General features: G+C 47.4%; 2 protein-coding genes across 5 annotated transcripts in view; one reads left to right on the top strand and one right to left on the bottom strand.

Moving 5' to 3' along the window:
* Positions 1–13,508: 13,508 nt before the first annotated feature.
* Positions 13,509–19,768, bottom strand: Idnk (IDNK gluconokinase). Of its 4 annotated transcripts, none has more exons than XM_028772185.1 (5): positions 19,410–19,493; positions 17,470–17,500; positions 17,142–17,228; positions 14,608–14,651; positions 13,509–14,205 (listed from the first exon to the last, which is right to left on the bottom strand). In XM_028772185.1, exons 3-5 carry the CDS (start codon positions 17,169–17,171, stop codon positions 13,860–13,862), a joined length of 420 nt encoding a protein of 139 aa, XP_028628018.1. In that variant the 5' UTR covers positions 17,172–17,228; positions 17,470–17,500; positions 19,410–19,493; the 3' UTR covers positions 13,509–13,859. The 4 variants fall into 4 exon arrangements, with proteins under 4 accessions (XP_028628018.1, XP_028628016.1, XP_028628017.1 ...); XM_028772183.1 differs by lacking the exon at positions 19,410–19,493 and adding an exon at positions 19,257–19,325; XM_028772182.1 differs by lacking the exon at positions 19,410–19,493 and adding an exon at positions 19,687–19,768 and having other exon boundaries at positions 13,511–14,205.
* Positions 19,769–22,358: 2,590 nt separating this feature from the next.
* Positions 22,359–25,135, top strand: part of Hnrnpa0 (heterogeneous nuclear ribonucleoprotein A0) — a 23,067-nt gene continuing 20,290 nt past the window's right edge. Inside the window, exon 1 of the mRNA XM_028771985.1 lies at positions 22,359–22,416. Within this exon, the coding sequence (XP_028627818.1) occupies positions 22,359–22,416 (58 nt within the window). The remainder of the gene's footprint in view (positions 22,417–25,135) is intronic.

Genomic DNA, 25,135 nt, shown 5'->3' with positions numbered 1-25,135 from the left:
TTGTTGACATACATTTTTTTACAACCTACTTTAAAATAAGGGTTCCACCTCTCCCCTAGCTCACCACCCAGAAGAAGTAGTGGAAGAGAAAAGTTATTAGGATATGAGAGAAGTGGACCTGTTCAGCAATAGTTCTTTGGGGGTGAGCTTGATCTTCTTTGACAGCAGTTCAGTCCCATACCAAACACCAAATACAACTCAGAAGCTACAGGCCAACAACAAGCAGACACCAGGCTGCTGTAGTTCAATCCTGAAGAAACTGCCAGGCTCGCCAACCAGCCTGAGGAATCGACAAGCTGCCACAGGAACCTTATAAGCAGCTAGTTTTTGGGCGAGTTTTTCTCAATGGCGTGTTATAAGTTGAGCTCAAACTGCCTTATGATGCTACCTAAGGCAGTATAATAACACGTGTCCCTAGTGAAGCATAAGGAGCAAAGCAAACCAATGCTCGGTGCGCCTCTCTCACCGTGGGGTCATAGTGATACCCCATCATGCATCCTTTCGTGTGTTCGCTATATCAGAACACCCTTTCACCTGTGTCTGCTTCAGGAGAAGTCTTTCACATGTTGGCTTTAGCAAGACATCCTTTCACCCGTGTGCCCCAGCAAAACTTTATTTGATATAACTGACTTTCCAAAGAACTAGAACTTTGACTTCACACATTCTTCACCAAAATATACCAAGAACAGTCTCTTTACCACATACTAAAATTCTCCTCTGAAACTTCTAGAACCAGGCTTCCATAGTTCAAATCACGCTCAGAAGCAAAGTCTTCCTAGTTCCTGCTATGATGACCCACTTAAAGCATTCCACAGCTTTCCAAATCCAAAGTCCCCCAATCTACGTTCTTCCAAGCAAGAACATGGTCAGGCCTATCACAGCAATACCCTATTCCTGGTCCCGCCTTCTTGTCTCAGTTTAGGGTTTTACTGCTGTGAACACACAATGACCAAGGCAACTTTTATAAAGGGCAACATTTAATTGGGGCTGGCTTACAGGTTCAGAGGTTCAGTCCATTATCATCAAAGTGGGAGCATGGCAGTGTCCAGGCAGCCATGGGGTAGGAGGAGCTGAGAGTTCACCTCTTGTTCCCTAGGTAGCTAGAAGACTGTCTTCAGGCAGCTAGGAGGAAAGTCTTTCAAAGCCAACTCCCAGTGACACACTTCCTCTAACAAGGTCACAACTACTCCAACAAGGTCACATCTCCTAATGGAGCCACTTCCTGGACCAAGCATATTCAAACCACTACAATCTCTCACCTGAAATGTCTGGACCAAAAGTGATTAGTTGTTTTGGGTTTTAAAGTAGTTATTAATGATATCTAACGGACACAACCCAAGTCTAATACAAAATTCACTAATGTTTCACACACCTTATGCATACAGCAGAAGGCAATTTTACACAGTATTTTAAGTAATTTTGTGGATAAAGTGGGAGTCCACTGACTCCTCAGAAAGCAAAGGTTTTGCTATCTCTGTTTCCTGTGTGAGGAGTCTGACTGTTTGACAGTCACCCTAACTCCTGGCTGGATACGTTGTTGCCAGTGGGCAGTCATTGGGCAATCACTCCCTTCCACCTGTTCACTTGTAAGTGAGGCTGACACACTAACACAGTGTGGGAGCCCCAGCACAGCAGCGTCGCTAGTCCCCACAGCCTCTGGGCTCTGTCAATTCAGTTCTGTTTCTCCCTCAAGTGTTACTGTGCCCTGGATTTTTTAGAAACAGTAGTAGCTGAGCAATTGGAATCGGAGCTTCCAGAGCTGTGGGGAATGTTGCTGACCAGCTGTTTCAAGTGTTCCTTCCAGAGCCAGCTGCCTCGTGAGCAGCTATGTCTTGTCTCAGAAGTGTCTGATAGGCTAACGTGACTTCTGGTAGGAATGCATGCTGTATAGCCTCAGTAAGCCCAGCATACAGTTGAACCATGCTGTCTAGAGGCAGCCTAGAATTCCTTTTCTGAACTCCGTCACCGGGCACACGTGTGGTAGACATACATATGTGCAGACAAACTTGTATATAAAGTAGCAAAGTATAAGCTAACCAAGTCAGGATAAGACTGTGAGATCTGCCTGGCAGTGGTGACGCACGCCTTTAATCCCAGCACTAGGGAGGCAGAGACAGGCGGATTTCTGAGTTTGAGGCCAGTCTGGTCTACAGAGTGAGTTCCAGGACAGCCCGGGCTACACAGAGAAACCCTGTCTTGAACCACCACCACCACCCAAAAAAAAAAAAAAAGGATCCGTGAGATCTGATAGAGGTCAGACCAGTGGGATTTATTGACACAGAGGTTAAAAGCAAGGTGACAGAGTAGAACAGTAGCGATGGGGACATGGGTAGGAGCTGGGTTTGGACCCTCATACTCAATTAAGGGTGATTGGCGGTGTTGACGTGACCAGAGAGCGGCAAAGCAGGTGAGCTGGGAGGTGAAGTCTCCAGTAGAGAAGCATGGTCCTGAGAGGTGGGCGTGGCCTCTGTGCTGTCTGTCCTCGCCTTGTGGCTCACCTTGGGTTTAGTAAAAGAAGACTCCTTATGGTTACAGGAGTGGGCGTGGCAGGGTTAGGTCGCTGTTAAGGGGAACAGAGGGGACACCATGAAGCATGATGACCAGAAATGATTTGGGCAAGGCGTGGCAGACACTCTTGGGATGACAGCAGAGCCTTCGTGAAGGCTCGCACATGAGTGGGTCTTGACGTTGGTGCCTGCCTGTGTCTGGAGGTGTGCGTGGGCACCGTTCTTCTGACGGAATGGCACGGTCTTTCAGCCCCTCGTAGTCAGCTCGCAGACTCCGTTTGATCTATTTTCATTTAATGTGTAATTGGTTTTATGGATCTGGATGTGCCGGGGAAAGATAACTATGTTACCCGTCTCGGCCCCTCCCCTTGATGAAAGGGGGAGGGGCCAAGGAAGAGGGAGACATCAGAGAGCCTTAGTTACTGAAGTTGCCAATTGGATTCCAAGGTGGCTTCCAGGGACAGTGAATGTCTCGAGGTGGATGGTTGATGCTCCAAAGCACTGAGCTGAGCATGGCATCTGGGGCTTAACTTCCATCAGCCTTTTGAGGACCTTGATGTGCCCACTGGACCATGCATGCACATGCAGGGTCCTGTAAGACAAGGGGTGGTGATGTCTGGGTTGTCCTCTGACCTCCAGGCTGCACTATAGGACATACTTGTCCACATTCAGACGAGCGTGCATGCACACACATATATGAAATACTTGGCCATCTCCAAATGACCGTGTTAAAATCCCAGAGATCCCTTCCCGAATCTTCCCGGGATTTTCCCCCACAGTTGTTAAAGGGGTACATTCTTCTGCAGTAAGCAATAAACAATCTGTTCTATGCAGATATGTTCCTACGTTATATAACTGAAGAGCAGCTGTCCTATTTAGCTAAGGCGTGAAGTCTTCGTTTCCACAGCCAGTCCACAGGTTCCACAAACCACCAGTATTGTTTTTTAGAATGGCCTCTGGCCATTGAAGATGCGCATGTACCCACACGGATGGTCACAAAGTTTGAGAGAGGAATTCTGTTCGCACAACACTCAAGCTACGTTGCCAGGATGCAAGGTCAGGAAAGATGGCCTGCATTTCCACCTGATTCTGAAGCTGATGGGAACAGGTCTGTGTTGATACTCAGCTCTAAAAACAGGCTGGCTGTCCAGTCACGCTCTGACTTGGTAAAATGGCGCCCATTCCTACTGCTGACAGTGCCATTTGCTGTGTCTCGGTTACTTTGAACATAACAGCACAAGGAGGATGTGCTAACATGTGAGACTTAGAAACTCCTCCTTGCTGGGCGGTGGTGGCGCACACCTGTAATCCCAGCACTTGGGAGGCAGAGGCAGGCGGATTTCTGAGTTCGAGGCCAGCCTGGTCTACAGAGTGAGTTCCAGGACAGCCAGGGCTACACAGAGAAACCCTGTCTCGAAAAACCAAAAAAAAAAAAAAAAAAAGAAAAGAAAGAAAGAAAGAAAAGAAACTCCTCCTCTTTTCCATTCATCTCTTTTACTTCTTTCTCCTGCCACACAAGACTGGACACCCTTTTTTCATTCCTGGCTTTAGAGAAAATACCTTTTTGACTTTCCCATTTATCATACTGTCGGCTTCACGTTTATTACATGTATTCTGTGCATTGGTGAGGTATGTTCTGGTATTCTTGGTTTCTTCTGGGCCTTTTATCTTGAAGTGATGTTTAACTTTGTCAAGACCATCTTCACTTACAGAGGTGGTCATGTGATTTCTCTTTAGTTCACAAGCCTGACTCTTTTTAAAAAAATTACTTATTTATTTATTTATTTATTTTATATACCAAGTACACTTTAGCCATCTTCAGACACACCAGAAGAGGGCATCGGATCCCATTACAGATGGTTGTGAGCCACCATGTGGTTGCTGGGAATTGAACTCATGACCTCTGGAAGAGCAGTCAGTGCTCTTGACCACTGAGCCATCTGTCTAGCTCATGACAAGCCTGACTCTTATATTCTTGAAATGAAACTAACTTAATTTTTTTTGTGTGGGTGGATTTTTGTTGTTTGTTTGTCTGAGACTGGAACATGCTCTACATGGCTCCGAACTCAGAGATTCATCTGCTTTCGCCTAAATAGTGCTGAGATTAAAGCAAGCACCCACTACACCTGGCTTCGCTGTGTATTAAAAAGTATGTTAAAAAGAATGTTTTTATTTTTCATTATGTGTATGTGTGTATCTGTGTGCATCCATCTGTCCATGTGGGTGCCCGTCGGGTCGTAAGAAGGTGGCCAGTCTCCTGGGTCTGCCATTCAGGAGGTTATCTTGCACCTCGTGTGGGTACTGGGAACGCAGCTTTGTCCTTGGCAAGAGCAGTATGGCCGCCTAACCATTGAGCCATGGTGATAAGCCATGGAAGGTGATTTCTAAAATACATTGTTCAATGTGATTAATATTTTATTGAGATTTTTTTGTGTCTGTGTCATCAGTGAAATTAGCCGTGTGTGTGTGTGTGTGTGTGTGTGTGTGTCTGTCTGTCTGTCTGTCCTGAATTTTCTACAGGGCTAATAGAATGGCTTGGTAGCATTCTTTCCCTTTGTAAGCACCACATGCTAACCACAAACGGTTGTGCCTTGGGAGCCATTTCCCTTTCTCCTATAAGAAGTAGTTTGAGAAACACTGATATTAATTCTTAAGGTATGGCGGGGGGCTGGAGAGAAGACTTAGCAGTTAAGACAACTGGCTGCTCATGAAGAGGACTCGTTTGGTTCCCTGCACTCGTGGGGAGGCTCACAACCACCTTAGCTACAACTCTGCCCTCTTCTAACCTGGATGTACACAGGCAAAACATAAAACAATCTTTAACATCCAACATTGTATAAATGCTATTCGGAGATACACCAGTTTGATGCTGACACGCTGAGGAGTGCCAGTAGGAAGTAGAGTGTAAGCCATTAATTTCTTAGAATAGCAGAAAACTCCGTGTGTGCAGTAAAAACCCTAGTCCATAACGTAATGGTCGCAAATCTGGTCTGAGGTGTTTCAGAGGTGGTATACAAACATCTGTAACCTTGGCATGCTCTATGGGGAGACGAGAAGCAGGCAGAACTTTCAGAAGACTGCAGATGTGCCAGCCTGGCTGGCTAGCGCCAGTTGGTGTCCCAAACCCGAGAGCTACAAGATGGACTAAAGTCCTGTGATACCTGTAAAACCCTGCCCCTCGGGCGAGACACCGAGATGCAGATCAATGCAAAAGCAAGAGATTTCTTTTCTTTCTTTCTTTCTTTTTTTTTTTTTGGTTTTTCAAGACAGGGTTTCTCTGTGTAGCCCTGGCTGTTCTGGAACTCACTCTGTAGACCAGGCTGGCCTCCAACTCAGAAATCCGCCTACCTCTTCCTCCCAAGTGCTGGAATTAAAGGCGTGCGCCACCATCGCCCGGCAAGATTTATTTTCTAGCGTGTCTGGGTCAACCCTCAATCAGTCCCACTAGGCGAGTGATGAGGTGACTGAATGGCTATTACAAGCAGTTTTTTATACTTTTTAGGGGTACAGGTTATATCAGCAAGGTTACAGTTCAAAGTTATTGACCTTTAAATCTATTGGCTAGCAAGTATGGCAGGCCTTTTGAACTCTACCAGGGACTTTCCAGAGGGTCAGGTGACCATTCTGAGAATTTTTTTATTCAAGAATGATCCTGTGGTTAGAGAATGGAACTTGGCCTAGCCTTGACCCCAGGCAGGAGGAGGCTGTAAGGAGGGTGTGGGACTGGAAAAACCCTCAATAGCCAACTTTATTCAGAGCATCAGATAATTTATATTCTAAGGGTTAGGCAAAGTCATATGTGCAAAGTTCACCTGGGTCCAAGCTGTACGCAGTCACCGGGTGACCCGTGCTTTGAAACATGCACATAACAAAAGTGAGCAGATTAAAGTCTGAAGCAAATTCATTCCCACATACTACTTGTGGGCGGGGCATAGGAACAAGGCATGAAATGAAATGGAAGAGCAGCCTTGTTTTCTTACAAGCTCCAGGAAATCTCACACAGCTTGATGCATGGACTGTTCCAGCGGGCTACCACAGCGGGTTTACTGCCGAGTGGAGAGACTGCGGTGCTGTACGCGCTGTACACGCAAGTGCGTGCGTGCGAGCGTGCTTGCCCACCCGCCCACGCATGTGTGCTCAGAAGCAAGCTTCCGGGGCGCTACAACACAACTGTGCTCCCGAAATACCCGGGATTCTTGACATGCTTCATTGCAAGTTAATCTGCGGTTGTTGCACGTCAGAAACCTGTTTCTCTCATTGGACTCCTGGAGTGTGGGATTTCATTATCAAGGCCAGTGAGTGGAGACAAACAGAAACCTTCCTTTTGATTTGCTTTTGTTTTTTGAAACCAGGTCTCCCTGTGTAGACTTTGCCGGCCTGGAATTTACAATGTAGAGTAGGCCGGCCTTGAAGTCACATCCAGCTGAATCTTTAGTTCTGTATTCAAAGCCAGCAATCTCAGGAGAGTTTAACTGAGACCTGCTTATACCTCTCCAGTCAGTCAACCTTTAAAGGTATGGTGGGTGGAGCCACAAAGCCAGTCATTGTACAGCTCAGTCTTGTCCCTTTGTCTGGAGGCTCAGCCAGATCTCTAAGTCTGGTGACTTCTGACTCTCACCGTCTCTGCCATTCTTGGCGACAATGGGCTCAAGCAGGTCTTGGAACCTCAACCCTAGCTGCCTCTGCCAGTACCAACCTGTTGTAGTAATTATTTAAAATCAGCCACCTGGTCAAGCCGACTACCTAAGCTGTGGCAGCTCTGCCTAGCTTAGCCACCATGTTCCATGGCCAGAGGCCACGTGTGCGCAGCAGCTAGAATTGGCCAGCTAGAAACACCAGCCCTGCCACCCACGAGAGGCCAACATGGGAGATGGCTCCGCCAATCTTCCATGCTGTCTCTGAAAGGCTGGGCATTGCCCAGACCATCCCGCCATCCACGCGGACCCGGTAGAAAGATGAGACTGTAATGCTTAAAGATTAATCAAAGGCTTATATGTTTGGTAATGATCAGTAACAAGATACCCAAACAATCAGAAGTGTAACCCAATACCCAGCCTAGATATACCAACTACCTTTGACTGCTACAGACACGTGAACATCCATCTCCACGTTGTCTCGCTGTCTCTCTCTCTCTGTCTCTCTCTGTCTCTCTCTGTCTCTCTCTCTCTCTCTCTCTCTCTCTCTCTCTGTCTTTCCTAGCTCCTCCTCTTCCCTTTCCTCCTCTCCTCCTTACTCCTCCTCTTCCTCTTCCTCTCCTAACTCCTCCCACCTTATCTCCTCCTACACCAACCTTGCTCTCCAGGGGCATCTGTGATGTAGGGGCGAGGTGGGATGGGTGCTAACAGAACAAACATAGATGGTGTGTACATAGAAACTCACTGGGCTGGAGGGGTGGCTCAGTGGTTAAGAGCACAGACTGCTCTTCCAGAGGTCATGAGTTTAATTCCCAGCAACCACATGGTGGCTCACAACCATCTGTAATGGGATCTGATGCCCTCTTCTGGTGTGTCTGAAAAACAACTATTGTGTACTCATGTAAACAAGATAAATAAATCTTAGAAGAAGAAGAAGAAGAAGAAGAAGAAGAAGAAGAAGAAGAAGAAGAAGAAGAAGAAGAAACTCGCATACAGCAGAATCCTTTCAGCAGTGGGGATAGAATTGTCTTTATTATACAGAATAGAAACGTGCCTTCCTATCCCCTGTGGCTACCCTGGAACTCAGAGACTCAGTCTCAGTGAGCACCACTGCATTGGCCCTTGTCTATTTAGAAGCTAGTCTGTCGGTAATTCTCTCTATTGAGTTGATTTATTAAGCTTTATGTTCCAAGCTTTTTATTTTCATTATTTTTAAAAATCCCTCTTTGCTGAATTTTTCATTGAAGTTGAATTTTTATCCAGATTATGAATTGACTTCATCTGAAGTCTCTTGAGGTCATTCGTTCCTGAGACAAAATATTTAATGTTGTGTGTGCTTCTGAATATATGGTTATGTACCACATGTGCGCAGAAGCCTAAGAAGGTCAGAAGAAGACTGGCTTGTCTGGAACTGGAGGTACGGGTGCTTACGAGCCACCGTGTGGGCGCTGGGAACCACACTTGGGCCCTCTGAGACAGCTCTCAGCTCTCATACTGCTGAGCCATCTCTCCAGCCTCCACTTATCTGTTTGTTTATTTTGCTTTTCGAGACAGGGTTTCTCTGTGCAGCCCTGGCTGTCCTGGAACTCACTCTGTAGACCAGGCTGGCCTCAAACTCAGAAATCCACCTGCCTCTGCCTCCCAAGTGCTGGGATTAAAGGCGTGCGCCACCACCGCCCACCCGGCATTTCCAGTTTTTTATGTAGCAATTCAACCATTTTAATATCATTGAGTCCAGCAATTGTAGTGTTAAGAGCCAAGACAAAATAAAAATTAATAAAAGAATATGATAGTAAAATATAATAAAAAGATAAATGTTGAGTGTGTATGTGTGCCTGTGCGTGTGCCTGTGCGTGTGCGACATGTAACCATTTCTTTCAGGACCTCTAACCCCAGCGCCTGCCCCCTCTGGGTGGGAGTTACTCCATCTGAGGCCTGCTGGTCACTATTGAGTTACCTGGGTCAGTGCTCATTAACTTTAGAACTTCCCGGTCTTTGTGCATCAGGACCTGCTGCCGCTGGCTCCAGTTGGGTTTGTAGCCTGTAACCTGTTTGTTTCCATTCTCTCCGGAGCATCCTCTCCACCCTTCTATGCGCCCAGAGGTAGTAAATGTCCTAACTGACATGTCAGAGAGTGGGGTCAGCAGGAGTTCTGCCTGCAGGGACAGAGAGAGGAGGGGACCTTACACTCTGCCTGCTGGCACTTTCAGACCCATTGGGCGGCAGACCACACTGTTGGAGAGGAGGAGACCTGTGCTCAGAGTTTTCTGTTTCCATGGCAACATGCAAGCTGACAGGATAGCGACAAGAGCTCTGTGTTCTTCAGCCCAGGCTCCTCTCTCCAGTGTGTTCCAACCTCTCGCTGGGTCTACATCTGGCCCTCCCTCTTTCCATGCTTTTGTGGCTGTCTCCATGGCAACACAATGGCAGGGAGTCCCCAGGATCCCTGTTACTGATTGCTGCTTGTTTTCTGTTCCCTACATCGGCTGGGTCTCAAACAATACACCCTCCTCAATATGGTCGCTGAACTGTATAGCACTCGAGGTACGGGGGCACTGCGTCTTCAAAGCCTGGCGGCCACACAGACTGAGTCACCACACACTATAGGAAGAGTTGTTGTCAGTGGCAAAGAGAAACCCCAGCCGGAAAAGCTCAGGTTGGTACTGCAGGCCATTTCTGACTATGCCCTCCGTAGCCTTTCTGTTCTGCCCGCTCTGCCTGTTGATTCCCAATGCACTTTCTCTCCTTGGACCACAGACTCCCCTTTGTTACTCTGACTCTCAGCCTCCTTGAGAGCAGAGTGGCCCAAGGCCTTGTTAAAATGGCTTTAAACTGACAAATCCCAGAGTCAGTCAACAGTCAGTCAACAGGGGCTTGAGGGAGGGAGGGAGGAGTAAAGAAAGAAAAGACAATTAGACAACATTGTAACAAGACTGCAGCCAGGGCTGAGGCTGAAGCCGGTTTAGTTTTTTTTTTTTTCCAGACTACTTTTATATCATTCTAGGTACATGAAAAGAATAGGGTTAGTTCTAGGTCAAAGGCAAAGTAGTCAAGGAACAAACAAGGCAATAAACAAGGTCCCATGGTCACTGTGTCTAGGGCTTTATCAGGATGACCAAGATAGAAGGAATACAACACATTCCTAGGCTGTATTCATCCTGAGCCTACTTCCTTGTCCTAGTCCAATGTCAAACTCATGCCAAATTCCTAGAGGGCAGCACCAAGAGCTCTCCACAGTAAACAAATTATCCTTTTCTGTCCCAGCAAGCCCGGCTTACCTAAACTCAGATCACCCCACCCCTTTCTATGCTCCATTCTCCTCTGATCTTGTCCAAATAACAGCTATTTTCTGTAAATTCCACCCGGTCACCAGCCAGGAACATCACGGCAAAGGTTGCTTCTCATCTGTGAAGTTTTGTGTCAGTGGGTCTTTGCCTGGTCAGAAGTTCACTAGCTCTGGACTTCACCATAATGAAATCTTTCTGATGCTTTCTTTTAGTGATAGTGTACACAAACTACACAGGGTTCTGGACCAGGCTGCTCTGCACATATGCAAGGCTCTCAGAGCACCCTGGTCAAGATGGTTAGGTACACAGGCTGCAAAAGGCAGTTTGCAGTGGTGGTGTTTGCAGTGCTGGGGTCAGACATGGGGCCTTGCACATGCTAGTGAAGTGTTCTACGCTGAGCTGTGTCTGCTGCCCTGAGACACCGATTCTAAAGTGCATTAGGGGTCGAAAGGCTCCCTGCCTTTCTCTTCCTTTCTGTTAGTATAAGTCTGAACCCGGTGACGTCATATTCAGGGGCCTGCGACTCCTACGTTGCTGGGACAACCACTCCCAGAATTCACCTACCTGACTCACCTACACCTGGGAAATTACACACGTCATCACCCACTTAAATAGTTGGGACCACCCCCAACCTCTCTCTCTCTCTCTTCGTCTTCTCTTCACTCGCCATCTTCCCGTTCCTCTCTCCCACTCCCTTCCCCAAATAAACCCCTTCCCTTGGAACCGGATCGGATCGGCTTTGGTGTTGTCTGTCCAAACTGCGCTCGAATCCTAACACTTTCCATTTCCTGCTTTGGCACATCTGGGCTGGGCTGGTCCAAGTCTAATCCAGACGTGCCTTCAGTTCTATCACCAGAAGGGAATAGTCTACCAGGGACTTTATCTTTCAACAGATCTAGACTCAAGTGTCAAGGCTCCTGCCATGCCCTTCCTTCCTCGTGAGGACTCTAGCCTGAGAATACAAGGTAGGCTGTCTCTCCCCCTTCTCTAGTGGAGCCATCTAAGAACCACAGACAGATTTGAGTTGTAATCCTCCAACCCTCCAGAGCACATGTTTTAGATGTGACTCAGCAAACACACTTGCTTTGCTGGCTTCTTCCTCTACCACCCACTGTGGGGAACTCTTATTTTTATTTATTTGCTGTTATCTTGAGACAAGGTCTCACTATGTAGCTCTGGGCTTGCCTGGAACTCAGTATGTATGTAGGCCTGGTTGGCCTTGAGCTCACAGAGATCCAGCTGTCTCTGGAATGCTGGGATTAAAGGTAAGCATGACCACACCTCGACCATGTAAGGAAGTCTTTTAGCCTCATTTGAGAATACAAGGTGTCAAGTCTGAAACCAGGTAGGACACGTCCCAAATAACATGAAGCAAAGGAGAGCAAAGGCTTCATGTTCCCACAGGATGTACGGTCGCTTTCCTTCTTGCTGTGACCAAGCGCTTGGCAAGCAGCAGCCTGAGGAAGAGTGAGCAGCCTTCTAATAATGGCTTTACAATTTGACAGGATATACTCCATCGTGCAAGGACTCAGAGTGGCTGGTCACACAGCTTCCACAGACAGTGGAGCCTGGACTCAGCTCATGGAATCCTTTCCACTCAGCGTAGGACCCAAGTCCACGGGTGCTACACTTGGGTGGACCCAAGTCCACACTGGGGTGTGTCTTTCCACATCCGTTAAACCCATTAAAAAAAAATCCCTCACGGGGTATGGTAACACACACTTTAAGTCTTATATTCTATGAGCTTGAAGCCAGCCTGGTCTATATAACGAGTTCCAGGAGAGCGGACACAACAGACACACTGTCTCAAAAGACACAAAGATGATTTTAAAAAGGAGAAAAGCGCCGGATGGTGGTGGCGCACGCCTTTAATCCCAGCACTTGGGAGGCAGAGGCAGGCAGATTTCTGAGTTCGAGACCAGCCTGGTCTACAGAGTGAGTTCCAGGACAGCCTGGGCTACACAGAGAAATCCTGTCTCGAAAAACCAAAAAAAAAAAAAAAGAAAAGCCCTCATGATCTTTCCCCATGGTGATTCTAACTCCCATCAGGTTGACAAGACAACCCATCACACTCATCACTCAACCAAACAACAACCCTTTGCTTCCGTTAGCTGGGCAGCTGCTTGTAGCCCTATCAGGAAATGGAGCCAGCCTGAGATGTCCATCAACAGTTAAATGTGTGTATATTCAGTGACGTTTTGGGTAGTTGTGAAAAGACCCCTTTCTTTCCCAAGCTGGTTCTAAACTTATATATACACTTATATATACATATAGGGTGTGTGTGTGTGTGTGTGTGTGTGTGTGTGTAGGAAAAGGTCTAAAGAAAAGGGTGGGAGCCCTGAGTGTAGGAAGATGGCCTTCTGGGGAAAAGAAGAGAACCAGGCAGAGAGGAGCAGGAGATGCAGGGTGGGGGAAGGGAGGGAGGGAGACAGACAGATTAGAATAAAGACAGATGTATGAAAATGAAGCCATTTATGGTGGGACTAGCCTTTAATCCAGCACTGAAGTGGCAGAAAGAGGCAACTGTCTGACTTTGAGGCCAACCTGTCTCAACAACCCACTAATAACAATGACAATGAATAAATGAGATTATAGATAGCAAAGGGCAGAGGACAAGGCCTGTGATTTTGTATGCTAACGTAAAATATTTAAAAGCAGTCGCCACTGTACTTGGCAGTGTGGCATGCAGTGGGTGGCTCGGGTCTGTTCAGGTTTCTATGGAAGAAACCAGTTTCCAGGAGAGCAAATTTCATTCTTTTGTACACATACAGGCAAGAGTCGATTGTTCTTTTGAAAGACAGTAAGTTGTAGCATTGATTACAGAATTTTCTCTATCTGGTTACATTGTACATGGAGTTAAACTTCACTTTTTAACATTTAAAAAAAAGATTTATTTATTTCTATCTGGTTACATTGTACATGGAGTTAAACTTTACTTTTTAACATTTAAAAAAAAAGATTTATTTATTTATGTCTATGAGCACACTGCAGCTGTCTTCAGACACCAGAAGAGGGCATCAGATCCCATTACAGATGGTTGTGAGCCACCATGTGGTTGCTGGGAATTGAACTCAGGACCTCTGGAAGAGTAGTCAGTGCGTTTAACCACTGAGCTATCTCTCCAGCCTGTTTTTAACTTTTAACATCCTCCCCTTGTCCTGCCACAGCTGCACACTGCCAAGCACACCACAAACTCCCAATACAGTCAAACAACTACCCCACCTCCACGAACTGCGGTTTGTTCCCAATTAAGAATTTACAATACAGCCCGATGGTGGTGCATGCCTTTAATCCCAGCCCTGGGGGGAAGGGAGGTGTCAGAGACAGGTAGATCTCTGAGTTCCAGACCAGCCTTGTCTACACAGAGAAACCCTGTCTCTAAAACAAAGAATTTAGAAGACACCATGGGTGAGGAGCTTGGAAACAATACTTCATCTGAGGGCTTCCATAACGGCAGCAGTGATCTCCGGGAGACCTTTGTCCACACTGATTTGGATGAAGTTTTCGGGAGCTGATGGGGGCTCCAGAATACTGAACTGTGACTGTAGTAACTCGGGCGGCATAAAATGTCCTTTTCTTTGGAGCAAGCGTTCATAAATGACGTCAAATGACCCGCAGAGGTAGACCACCAGGAGCTGCCCGCCAGCCAGCGGTTCCTCCTTCGCCGAGTCATCGCCTTTCAGAGGCGCATCGCTTCCTCCTCGGATCAAGATGTCTCTGTACATTTTCTTCAGAGCTGAACAGGCTAGAACGACGGGCTGTCCCAAAGCCACATCTCTGTTTTCAAAATATAAGAAAACACATACCCCCCCGCCCCCCCGAAAAAAGATAAGGACAGAAGAATGAAACCATGTAAAGGTTGTCAGTTATAGGTGTCAATAGCTTGTCTCTGCCGATGTAAAGTGCTACTTGAAAACGGAGATTAAGCAGTGGGCGTTAAGCAGTCTTAAACTGAGGATCTGAATAGTCTTGGGATCCAATGTTATGTCCCCAGGCATCAGCGCCTCACCTGTAAAATGGGCCCATTCAGAGCTGACCTGAGGACAGAAGTTGTCTGGGTACCTGGTATGCGCAAGCGCTAAGTGTTTGTCTCCACCCTGATGGATGCATCCAGTTGTGGTTTCAGAAGTGATCTTTTTAATTTACTGGATTATACCACGGGCGGGCATGACGTCATACCTTAGTAAAATGTCGTGCAAGCTGCAAAGCCATGGAATCCTGTCCTGAAATTAGAACAGACTCAGAGTAGCTTCCCCAGTACTGCTTGTACCACAGTCACAACAGTCAGCTTCAAAGAGATCTCAGTAGTTAAGAGAACTGGGCATGAACAGGCTGGGGGCGGGGCAGGCCGGGGGCGGGGCAGGTCATAGGCCTTCAACCACAGAAACGTTTTCTTGGTCCTGGTGCAGATGAATCCTTCCATAATACTATAAATCCCCTTAAGTTACAATATTTAATACCCCCTCCAGCCCCCGAGTGGCACAGACGTCCTGTCTTTCATGCACACACCTCTTACTGTGGCTGATAGATTCTTTCAATGTGTCTGATCAGAAGCTACAGCTAAGCACTTGATCTGCAGCTGAGTTCTACCCCAGCCTGGACTTAATGTCTTAATGCACCATTTGAATTTGTCTCCCAAAGCGACTCTGGTGAGCCAAGGTTTCCTACCACATGCAAGCATGAAAAGAGATTAGAAAGATGATACTATTATTAGAAATCTTTTAACTTCTTGTATATATGTTTTCCTTTTTTTTTTTTTTTTGTTTTTTGTTTTTTGTTTTTTTCGAAACAGGGTTTTTCTGTGTAGCCCTGGCTGTCCTGGAACTCACTCTGTAGACCAGGCTGGCCTCGAACTCAGAAATCCGCCTGCCTCTGCCTCCCAAGTGCTGGGATTAAAGGCATGCGCCACTACCGCCCGGCTTATGTTTTCCTTTTTAAGTTTTGTTTTCTTTTATGTTTTTGTTTTGCCGGCGTGTTATCTAAGGATACTGAATGCTTGCAGTGCTCGCTGAGTGGGAAGAGGGCTGAGGAATCCCCTGGAACTGGAGTTCCAGGCAGCTGTGAGAGCCCTGTGGGTGCTGAGAACAGAACCCCAGACCTCTGCAAGAGCAGCCAAAGCCAGCCAGAGCTCTTAAGCACTGAGCCACCTCTCTAGCCTCTCAGGTGTATTCTCTAAAGCAGCTCCTGCGGCTGTGTAGCAGAAGGGGACTCAAGCTTGAAGTTCCAATGTCGCCAAAAAAGTTCTACTTCCTTTCCTGGGGTTCTGTAGAGGTGTTGCCACCCCACACCTCCACACTCCCAACACCCCCACTCCCCACTCCTTTTTTTGCATGTGTCTTGGCTAGGGTTTTACCGCTGTGAACAGACACCATGACCAAGGCAACTCTTGGGACAACATTTAATTGGTGCTGACTTACAGGTTCAGAGGTTCAGTCCATTATCATCAAGGTAAGTGAGCACAGCAGTGCCCAGGCAGGCATGGTGCAGGAGGAGCTGAGAGTTCTAAATCTGGTTCTGGAGACTAACAGGAAAAGATTGTCTTCCAGGCAGCTAGGATGAGAGTCTTAAAGTCCACGCCCACAGTGACACACCTACTCCAACAAGGCCACACTTCCTAATAGTGCCACTCCCTGGGCCAAGCATATACAAACCACCACAGCATCTAAACAGCTCAAATTCACTGTCGGAAAGCCTTACTTTTTGGCGGATTATCAAGACCTTCAGTTCAACAGGGGAAGTACAGCCTCTGAGTAGGCTCCCCAAGGAGTGGCCCAGGAGCTGAGATATTAAGATGAACATTGGTCAGTCATGAAGGAGGAAACACATTCTGGAGAGCAGTGGGACAGTGGACACAAAAAGGAGGAACACAGTGACTAAGGGGCTGATTGGTTCCGATGGACATGGAGGTGGGTGGGACTAAGTGGCTGATTGGCTCCGATGGAGATGGGCGGGGCCAAGGGGCTGATTGGCTCCGATGGAGATGGAGTATCTGACATTTCTAAAAGAGACTCAGCCACCTTGAGATCAGTTACACTCCGGGAGAGTCTCAGACATGGTGACGTGGTGTGGTGGTTGGAGTGAGAACGGACCCCATAGGCTCAGATGTTTGACTACTTGGTTTCCCGGTTGATGAAAGTTTTGGGGAAGGATTAAGAGGCGTGATCTTCCTGGAGGAGGTGTGTCCTTGGGCGCAGGAATTGAGGTATCAGAAGACTTGTGCATTCCCAGCGTGCTCTCTGCCTCCTGTCTCAGATCGATATGTAAAATCTAAGCTGTCCCTGCTGCCGTGCCATGCTCTACCGTCATGGATTCTAACCCTCTGAAACCATAAGTCCAATTAATGTTTTCTTTTTATGAGATGCCTTGGCCGTGCTTTATAGCACAGCAACAGAAGAGTAACAAAGACCCACAGCCGCACTGGAGTTTCCATAATCGCTGTTGTCCTGGAGTGGGATTCACCAGAACTTGGTGGTATTGAGGAGGTGAAAGGACCCGGGAGGCACTAACTTCCCTGTACGAGCACAAGGGAGCCTCTGCCCACTCGAGGACTGAAGATTAACCCCCCGCCCCCGCAAAAAGCTGTGGCAGGCTGCACCCAGGGAGGGCAGAGGTGGTTCACTCCTGGGGCAGAATTCACGGAGGAAGTTCTGGTTCTAGGCTAACAGATGTGGAGGCGTGTTACAGAGATATTGGACACCCGTAGCCAATGTTACCTGGTCGCTCAGTGGCACCCCTTTCCCCATCTTTATCCGATTCTCCTCGGAGTGGTAATCGTCGGCATCATAGAATTTCCACCCCAGCTTTAGGAACAAAAGGAAAGATATGTAGCGTCAGCAAGATGACCCTTGTGACAGGCACCGGGAGCTTCTTGGCAGGTAGATGTAGACATAACTGGTCTGAGACTGCCCCTCTCTCACTGACAACTCTGATTTTTCACTACCAGGAAGAAACCTGGATTCCATGTTGAGGTATCTGCACAAACATAGGCCAAAGGAAAGGGAGGAAGCCATGGATAAGAACACAGTGGGTGAGGGTAGTTACCTTGGAGGCCAGCAGTGCACCCACAGTGGATCTGTGGAGAGAATACAGGTGATGCTATTTCTGCCCAACACGTGTGAGTGACAGCTATTCTGATAGAGTGCCTGAGAGATGCATATCGGTCACAGCTGGTACTAAGAAGCAGGCCCCTCTGTGGTCCTAGAGCAGTCATGCCCTTAGCTATGGAGTCTAGAGATGGCCTTCACTGTCCTTAGGAATACCAGTGAAGGTGTGTTAGCCAGAAAGCAATGTATCATATCTAACTAAAACTCTGAGCCAGGGGTGGTGACACGTACCCGATATCCCAACACTTGGAGGTAAAGGCAGGACAATCTCTGTAAGGAGACCTCTGGCCCACACAGGCTGTCTTATGTAGCCACTGTCTGGAAAAACAATTCCCTACACACACACACACACACACACACACACACACACACACCAGTGTAAGGTTGTTTCTCGGTAATCAGCATTTTGTAGCTTTGTGGTAGACATAAGGAGTGAAGGCAGGAACGTGGACAGTTGGTTCTAGGCCAGTTGGATAGGACATGGAGATGCTGACTCAAAACCCAAAAATAGCCAGGTGTGGTGGCTGCATGACTTTTAGTCCCAGCACTAGGAAGCAGAGGCAGTTGGATCTCTGAGTTCGAGGCCAACTTAGTCTACTATGTGAGTCCAGGACAGCCAGGATTCTGTTAACACAGAGAAAACCTGTCTTGAAAAACCAAACCAAATCAACTAACCAACCAACCAACCAAAAACAACAAGAGAGAATGTTTTAGTCCGTACTGTACAGATGTTTATCTTTCGAGAAAGAACATTGAATGAAGAAAATTGTACTTTTATCAAAGATTCAAGAGGGTTTTGTTTGCTTGTTTGTTTGTTTGTTTGTTTGTTTTAAAAAATACTATCGATTTGTTTTGTGTTGGCCAACTACTCCTGGGCATGGGGCCTGCCCTGAAGTGTGGTTGATACATCCAATGACAGGGGCTTAATAAAATGTTTAAATGCCAACACACTGTGTAAAGTTTGGGGGCCCATAAACACTTCAAAACCCCGTTAGTCTCCCAGATACACTCAATGCTGGAAAGGTGACTCAGCAGTTAGAGCATTGGCTGCTCTTCCAGGGGCTTGGCTCTGGGTTTGGTTCCCAGAACTCACAAGGCAGCTTGCAACCATCTGTATGGAACTCCTATCGCAGGGACTCTGATGCCCTCTTCTGGCCACCTTGTACATTGTATCCTTGTGGTACTCGGACAAACATGTAGTCAAAAACCCGTTGACATAAAAGACACACCAGCAGGAGCAGAGATAGACCCATCGACACCCTCCTCCATCTCTCCTGCAGAGCTCCCCTTAGTTTTTCACCCTGCAGTGCCTGTCACTCAACTGAGTTCTCATTCAGCGCCTTCATCGAGTCCCCAGCCCCTGAACTGTTTCCAAATCAGTCCAGTCCAGCCACTCCGTCAGAAAACGAGCACCGGTAATACTCTCTCAGGCTTGTCCTTCCGGTCTCTACCACAAAGACAATCTGAGCACTTACTATGGACTAGGTGCGGTTCTGGACTGAAGAGAAAGGGTTTCTGGGGAGAGACTGTGAACACAGTGGACGGGCTTCCCAGCTGTACAACAGCGGGGTTTTCGCCTCTGTTCATTCTGTGGTGCAGGAATTGACCCCCGGCACGACAATCGAACACTCCACCACCGAGTTACTGTGTTCCATTTCACTTTCAGTTTAAAGAATCTCCCAGTTAGACGGCGTCTATCAAACCAAGTGCCTGTCGCTTGCTTACTTCTGAACCTCCCGGCACTGGGCTGAGAAGGAAATGCATGTTTTGCAGAGTTCTATCAAGCACTTTCCACAGAAGCATTCCAGCCTAAGCAGAAACACGATCAAGGCTCGCTCTCACTTTTCAAAACCTATTTAGAAAAATCCAGAAACTCACCTAAGAGGGAGACCATCCGCCCAGGCAAAGCTTTGTAAAGACCCAGGGCGAGGGTTTTTTGCCTCTTGGTTTGGGGTTCGCACCCTCCCACCATGTTCTGCAAGATGTCACCGGGCCCAGGTTTGTAAGGCTGAAGGCTGAGAGGGGTCGCTAGCCGCCGTCGCAGGCAGAGCCTGGGGAGCTGCCAGCCGGGCAGAGGAGGCAAAGGCATGGCTCCCAGGGCTCAGGGCCCCCGCAGCCTCCCAGCTCCCGCCCGCCCGCCGCCCCCACGACCTACTTCCCGGAGCCGCTCACGCCCATCACCAGCAGCACCCCGGGTGCCTCCATGTCCCCGCTCCCTGGTCCTCAGCGCCCGCTTCCGGGGCAGGTTACGCCCACCCTGACGTCACAGGCCACGCCCCCGCAGCTTCTGCGCTGACCGCTGGGTGGCGCTGCTAGAGGACGCCTACCGGCGTTTCCAGGTGATCGTGTCCTGCAGCAAGGGACCCAGCTGGGCGCGGGGACAGTGGCAGAAATAAATAGTTTACTAACCAAGACAGCGATGAAGGACAAGGACTGGGCCCGGGGAGATCTCTCTCTCTTCTTTCCTCTCTCCTCTCTCTTCTCTGTCCCTCCCTCTTCGCTCTTTCCTATCCTCACTCTCAGCCCACAGACCCCACTCTGCTCTGGAAGCCAGTTCCTCTGGCTCCGGTTCCACCTGTGCAAACAGCGAATTTGTCTCAGAAGACATCAGTGGCTGTCGTCTCCCCGACGTGACGGAACGCCGACACGGCGGACTGTCGCTAAAACCAGCGAGCCGATCGATGCTCACACGCACACTGAGGCCTCACTGACTGTCCCCGAGGGAGCCTGCGGAGCAGGCTCAGGAAGGACTCCCACCCAGGACAGGGACAGGTTGCTTTTCCCGGCAGGGGCTTGTGTCAGTGACACAAGAAATGGCATCTGCGGCTCTCAGGAATGTTGGCAATGAAGACAGGTGCACGCGCGAGCTGGAGGTGAGCTGCAACCCACGTGGACTTCCTCCTGAGACTACGTAACACAGTCTGGGCTACCGAGCTCGCCCCTAGTCCACAGGCCTAGTCCACAGGCTTCACACACACAGCGACCACCATCCAGAGCCGCTCTAGGGACAATGTGAAGAAGCAGAAGGGACTGGAGAAGCATGGACGAGTCACCTGAAGCAAAGCTTTGTCAGTCTGAGAGGTTAAGTCACAGTCTTTCGAACAAGTTTCTTTTCTTTTCTTTTTTTTTTTGTTTTTGGTTTTTCGAGACAGGGTTTCTCTGTGTAGCCCTGGCTGTCCTGGAACTCACTCTGTAGACCAGGCTGGACTCAAACTAAGAAATCCGCCTGCCTCTACCTCCCAAATGCTGGGATTAAAGGCATGCGCCGCCACTGCCCGGCAGAGTGTTTATTTAAATTATGTATATGTATGTGTGTCTGTGTGTGGCTCTGTGCACATGAGTGATCCATGTGATCTTTTTTTAAAAAAAAGTGGAAAAGGTTATTTATTATTAAGAAATCTTGATGGGGGCTAGAGAGATGAATCAATGGTTAAGAACCCTGGCTGCTCTTCCAGAGGTCTTGAGTTCAATTCCCAGCAACCACATGGTGACTCACAACCATCTGTCATAGAATGCAATGTCCTTTAATGATATGTCTGAAGACTGCTACAGAGATGTGGGGTTATTTTTTTAATAGAAAATCCAAATGTCGAGGTTGATGAAAATGAGGACGTGATGCCCTGTGTTGGTGTATGGTCGAGGAGATAGATATGAGAGACAGTGTAGCCAAAGGCGTCTCGAAGAGTCCAGACTGAACGTGACCAGCAGAGTTAGCGAGAGAGAGAGAGAGAGAGAGAGAGAGAGAGAGAGAGAGAGAGAGAGCCAGGAGGATCAAGAGAGCACACGGGAAGCAAGAGTGCATGTAGCCGAAGTGGCTGAGTTATGGGAGAAGAAAAGCCAAGGGAAGGGGATGCGTTCCCTGGGGAGCTATCGGAAGGGACTCGGTCCGGGTCCATCAGAGGGACGCGTTCCCTGGGGAGCTGTCTCACGAGTGGCTCTACTTCACCCCACTAGTTTTGCTCTCACGATGTTGTCTAGTTATTTTTGCTTTCTCCACTCGTCTACTCTCAGCTGGACAAGATGCATGTGTTTTTTGTTTCTTCTCTAATATTAGTGTACTGCAGGTATGATGATAAATATCATTTAAAAATATTTAAATCCCCACAAGAAAACCAACAGAATCAACTAACCTGAGACTATAGGGGTCCACAGAGACCGAACCACTAACCGGAGAGCTTGCATGGGACAGACCTGGGCCCTCTGCACATCTGTAACAGTTGCGCAGCTGGGTCTTCATGCAGGGCTCCTAACAGCAGGAGCAGGGGCTGTCTCTGACTCTGTTGACCGCCTTTGAATCCCTTTCTCCTAGCTGGGTGCCTTGTCTAGCTACAAGAGGAGAAGATGCCCCTAGTCCTACTGCAATTTGATGTGTGGAGGCGGATTGATATCCACGGGAGGCCTGCCCTTGTTTGAGGAGAAAGGGAGGAGGAGTGGATGGGGGGGAGGGGATAGGAATAAGGACTGGGAGGAGAGGAGAGAGGGAAGCAAAATAAACAAACACAAAAATTTAGATCCTGAATGGCCCAGAAAGGCTTTCTATTTATGTGGTCTGACTGTAACTGAAAAACGGTCTCCTGGACAGCTCTGTAGACTGACTTCCTCTCTGTTTGGCTTAGATTCACTTATTTCTGGATGCTGGAAGACAGAACCTCCACATGATAGACGAGTGAGCCACTGAGCCACGCCCTCCCGCCCCCAACTCAGTGTGTGTTTAGAAATGAGGAAGGACCAGGTTCTTCAGGGCTCCAATGTGTGTAACCACTCTTGTCGGGTTGATGGAAATTTGATCAAAGCCAGGTGTTTTCGTTGTCTGCATCATGGAGGAAGATGAACTTGATAGTCACGATCAATATCCCTGTCATCCTACACGCCGATGTCAGAAGCTGTACGGGTTTAGGAGGATAAAAACTTTATTTTCAGGTCATTCTGACAGATGCCCCACCAAGATGACGAAAACTCGTCATAAAATTTGCTAGAGGAGGGCTGGTGAGATGGCTCAGTGGTTAAGAGTACTGACTGCTCCTCCAAAGGTCCTGAGTTTAATTCCCAGCAACCACATGGTGGCTCACAACCATCTGTAATGGGATCTGATGCCCTGTTCTGGTGTGTCTGAAGACGGTGATAGTTACTCACACACATAAAAAATAAATCTTTTTAAAAAATTGCTATAGTAGATAAATAGTCCAAACATCTTCAAGTTTTTGCTGGATTATTCGACTCTATAAAAAATGAAAGCAGCCGGGCAGTGGTGGCGCACGCCTTTAATCCCAGCACTTGGGAGGCAGAGGCAGGCGGATTTCTGAGTTCGACGCCAGCCTGGTCTACAGAGTGAGTTCCAGGATAGCCAGGGCTACACAGAGAAACCCTGTCTCGAAAAAACAAAAAACAAAAAAAAGAAGGAAGGAAGGAAAGGAAGAAAGAAAAAGAAAAAATAAAAACAAAACAATTTCAGGATAAATCTATAACTATAAATGAAAGCAATGACATTCAAAATCCCAAGTTAAAGAATTTATATAGGTCCTTCCAGTCTGGGCCCAAGCACTGAGCAGATCCCAGGTGGCAGCTCTGCACCCAATTTCACAAATCCCAGAGGAAGCAGGCCTCCCAGGAGCTCTAACCTGGGCAGTATCTTAGGTAAGGAGACAGCAATACCCGCCAAACAGGGAGTAACTGGGACCCACAGGGACCCAGGATTCACTCCTGGCCGGGAGCACTGGTTCCTTCCTGTCTGCACCCGAGCACTGAGCAGATCTTGGGCCCCAGCTCTAACCCCAGTAGTAACACCCACCCTACACAGTTCTGAAACAACCAAGATAATAGGAAAGACAGGCTCCAGTAAGAGACAGCGCTGGTAGCACTAATGAGATCCAGATGGCGAAAGGCAAGCAGAACATAAGCATCAGCAACCCAGGGTACTTGGCATCATTAGAACCTAGTTCTCCCACACTAGAAAGTCCTGAATTCCCAATATCAACAGGAAAGCAAGATTTAGATTTAAAATTACTTCTAATGGTGATGATAGAGGACTTTAAGAAGGACATAAATTTAACACTCTCAAAGAACTTGAGGAGAACACAGGTAAACAGATAGAAGCCCTTAAGGAGGAAACACAAAAATCCCTTGAAGAATTACAAGAGAACACAACCAAACAGGTGAAGGAATTGAACAAAACCATCCAGGACATAAAAGTGGAAGTAGAAACAATAAAGAAATCACAAAGGGAGACTACCCTGGAGAGAGAAAACCTAGGAAAAAAATCAGGAGTCATAGATGCAAGCATCACCAACAGAATATAAGAGATAGAAGAGAGAATCTCAGGTGCAGAAGATGCCATAGAAAATATTGACACAGCTGCCAAAGAAAATGCAAAATGCACAAAGTTCTTAACACAATACATCCAGGAAATCCAGGACACAATGAGAAGACCAAACCTAAGGATAATAGGTATAGAAGAGAGTGAAGATTCCCAACTTAAAGGGCCAATAAGTATCTTCAACAAAATTATAGAAGAAAACTTCCCTAACCTAAAGAAATGCCCAGCCGGGGCGGTGGTGGCGCATGCCTGTAATCCCAGCACTCGGGAGGCAGAGGCAGGCAGATTTCTGAGTTCGAGGCCAGCCTGGTCTACAGAGTGAGTTCCAGGACAGCCAGGGCTGTACAGAGAAACCCTGTCTCGAAAAAAAAAAAAAAAAAAAAAAAAAAAAAAAAAAAAGAAAGAAAGAAAGAAAGGCCCATAAACATACAAGAAGCCCACAGAACTCCAAATAGACTAGACCAGAAAAGAAATACCTCCCATCACATAATAATCAAAACACCAAATGCACAAAACAAAGAAAGAATATTAAAAGCAGTAAGGGGAAAATGCCAAGTAGCATATAAAGGCAGACCTATCAGAATTACATCAGACTTCTCACCAGATACTATAAAATCGAGAAGATCCTGGACTGACATCATACAGACCCTAAGAGAACACAAATGCCAGCCCAGGCTATTATACCCAGTAAAACTCTCAGTTACCATAGATGGAGAAACCAAGATATTCCATGACAAATCCAAATTTACATAATATCTTTCCACAAACCCAGCATTACAAAGGATAATGGCCGGAAAGCTCCAATACAAGGAGGGAAATTATACCCTAGAAAGAGCAAGAAAGTAATACTCTTTCAACAAATCCAAAAGAAGATAGCCACACAAAGATAATTCCACCTCGAGAGAGGAATGAGAGAGATGGAGGCAGATGTTCACGTGTCTGTAGTAGTCAAAGGTAGTTGGTATATCTAGGTTGGGTATTGGGTTACACTTCTGATTGTATGGGCATCTTGTTACTGATCATTACCAAATATAATAAGCCTTTGGATAAAAAAAAAGATAATTCCACCTCTAATAACAAAAATAACAGGAAGCAACAATCACTGTTCCTTAATATCTCTTAACATCAATGGACTCAATTCTCCAATAAAAAGACATAGGCTAACGGACTGGATATGTAAACAGGACCCAGCATTTTGCTGCATACAGGAAACCCACCTCAGTGACAAAGACAGACACACTACCTTAGAGTAAAAGGCTGGAAAACAATTTTTCAAGCAAATGGTCCTAAG

The sequence above is a fragment of the Grammomys surdaster genome, unplaced genomic scaffold (genome assembly GCF_004785775.1).
Source record: "Grammomys surdaster isolate TR1022 unplaced genomic scaffold, NIH_TR_1.0 211, whole genome shotgun sequence".
NCBI classification, from domain to species: domain Eukaryota; kingdom Metazoa; phylum Chordata; class Mammalia; order Rodentia; family Muridae; genus Grammomys; species Grammomys surdaster.
Note: the sequence above shows the minus strand (reverse complement) of the source record. Positions and strands in the feature narration are given on the sequence as shown.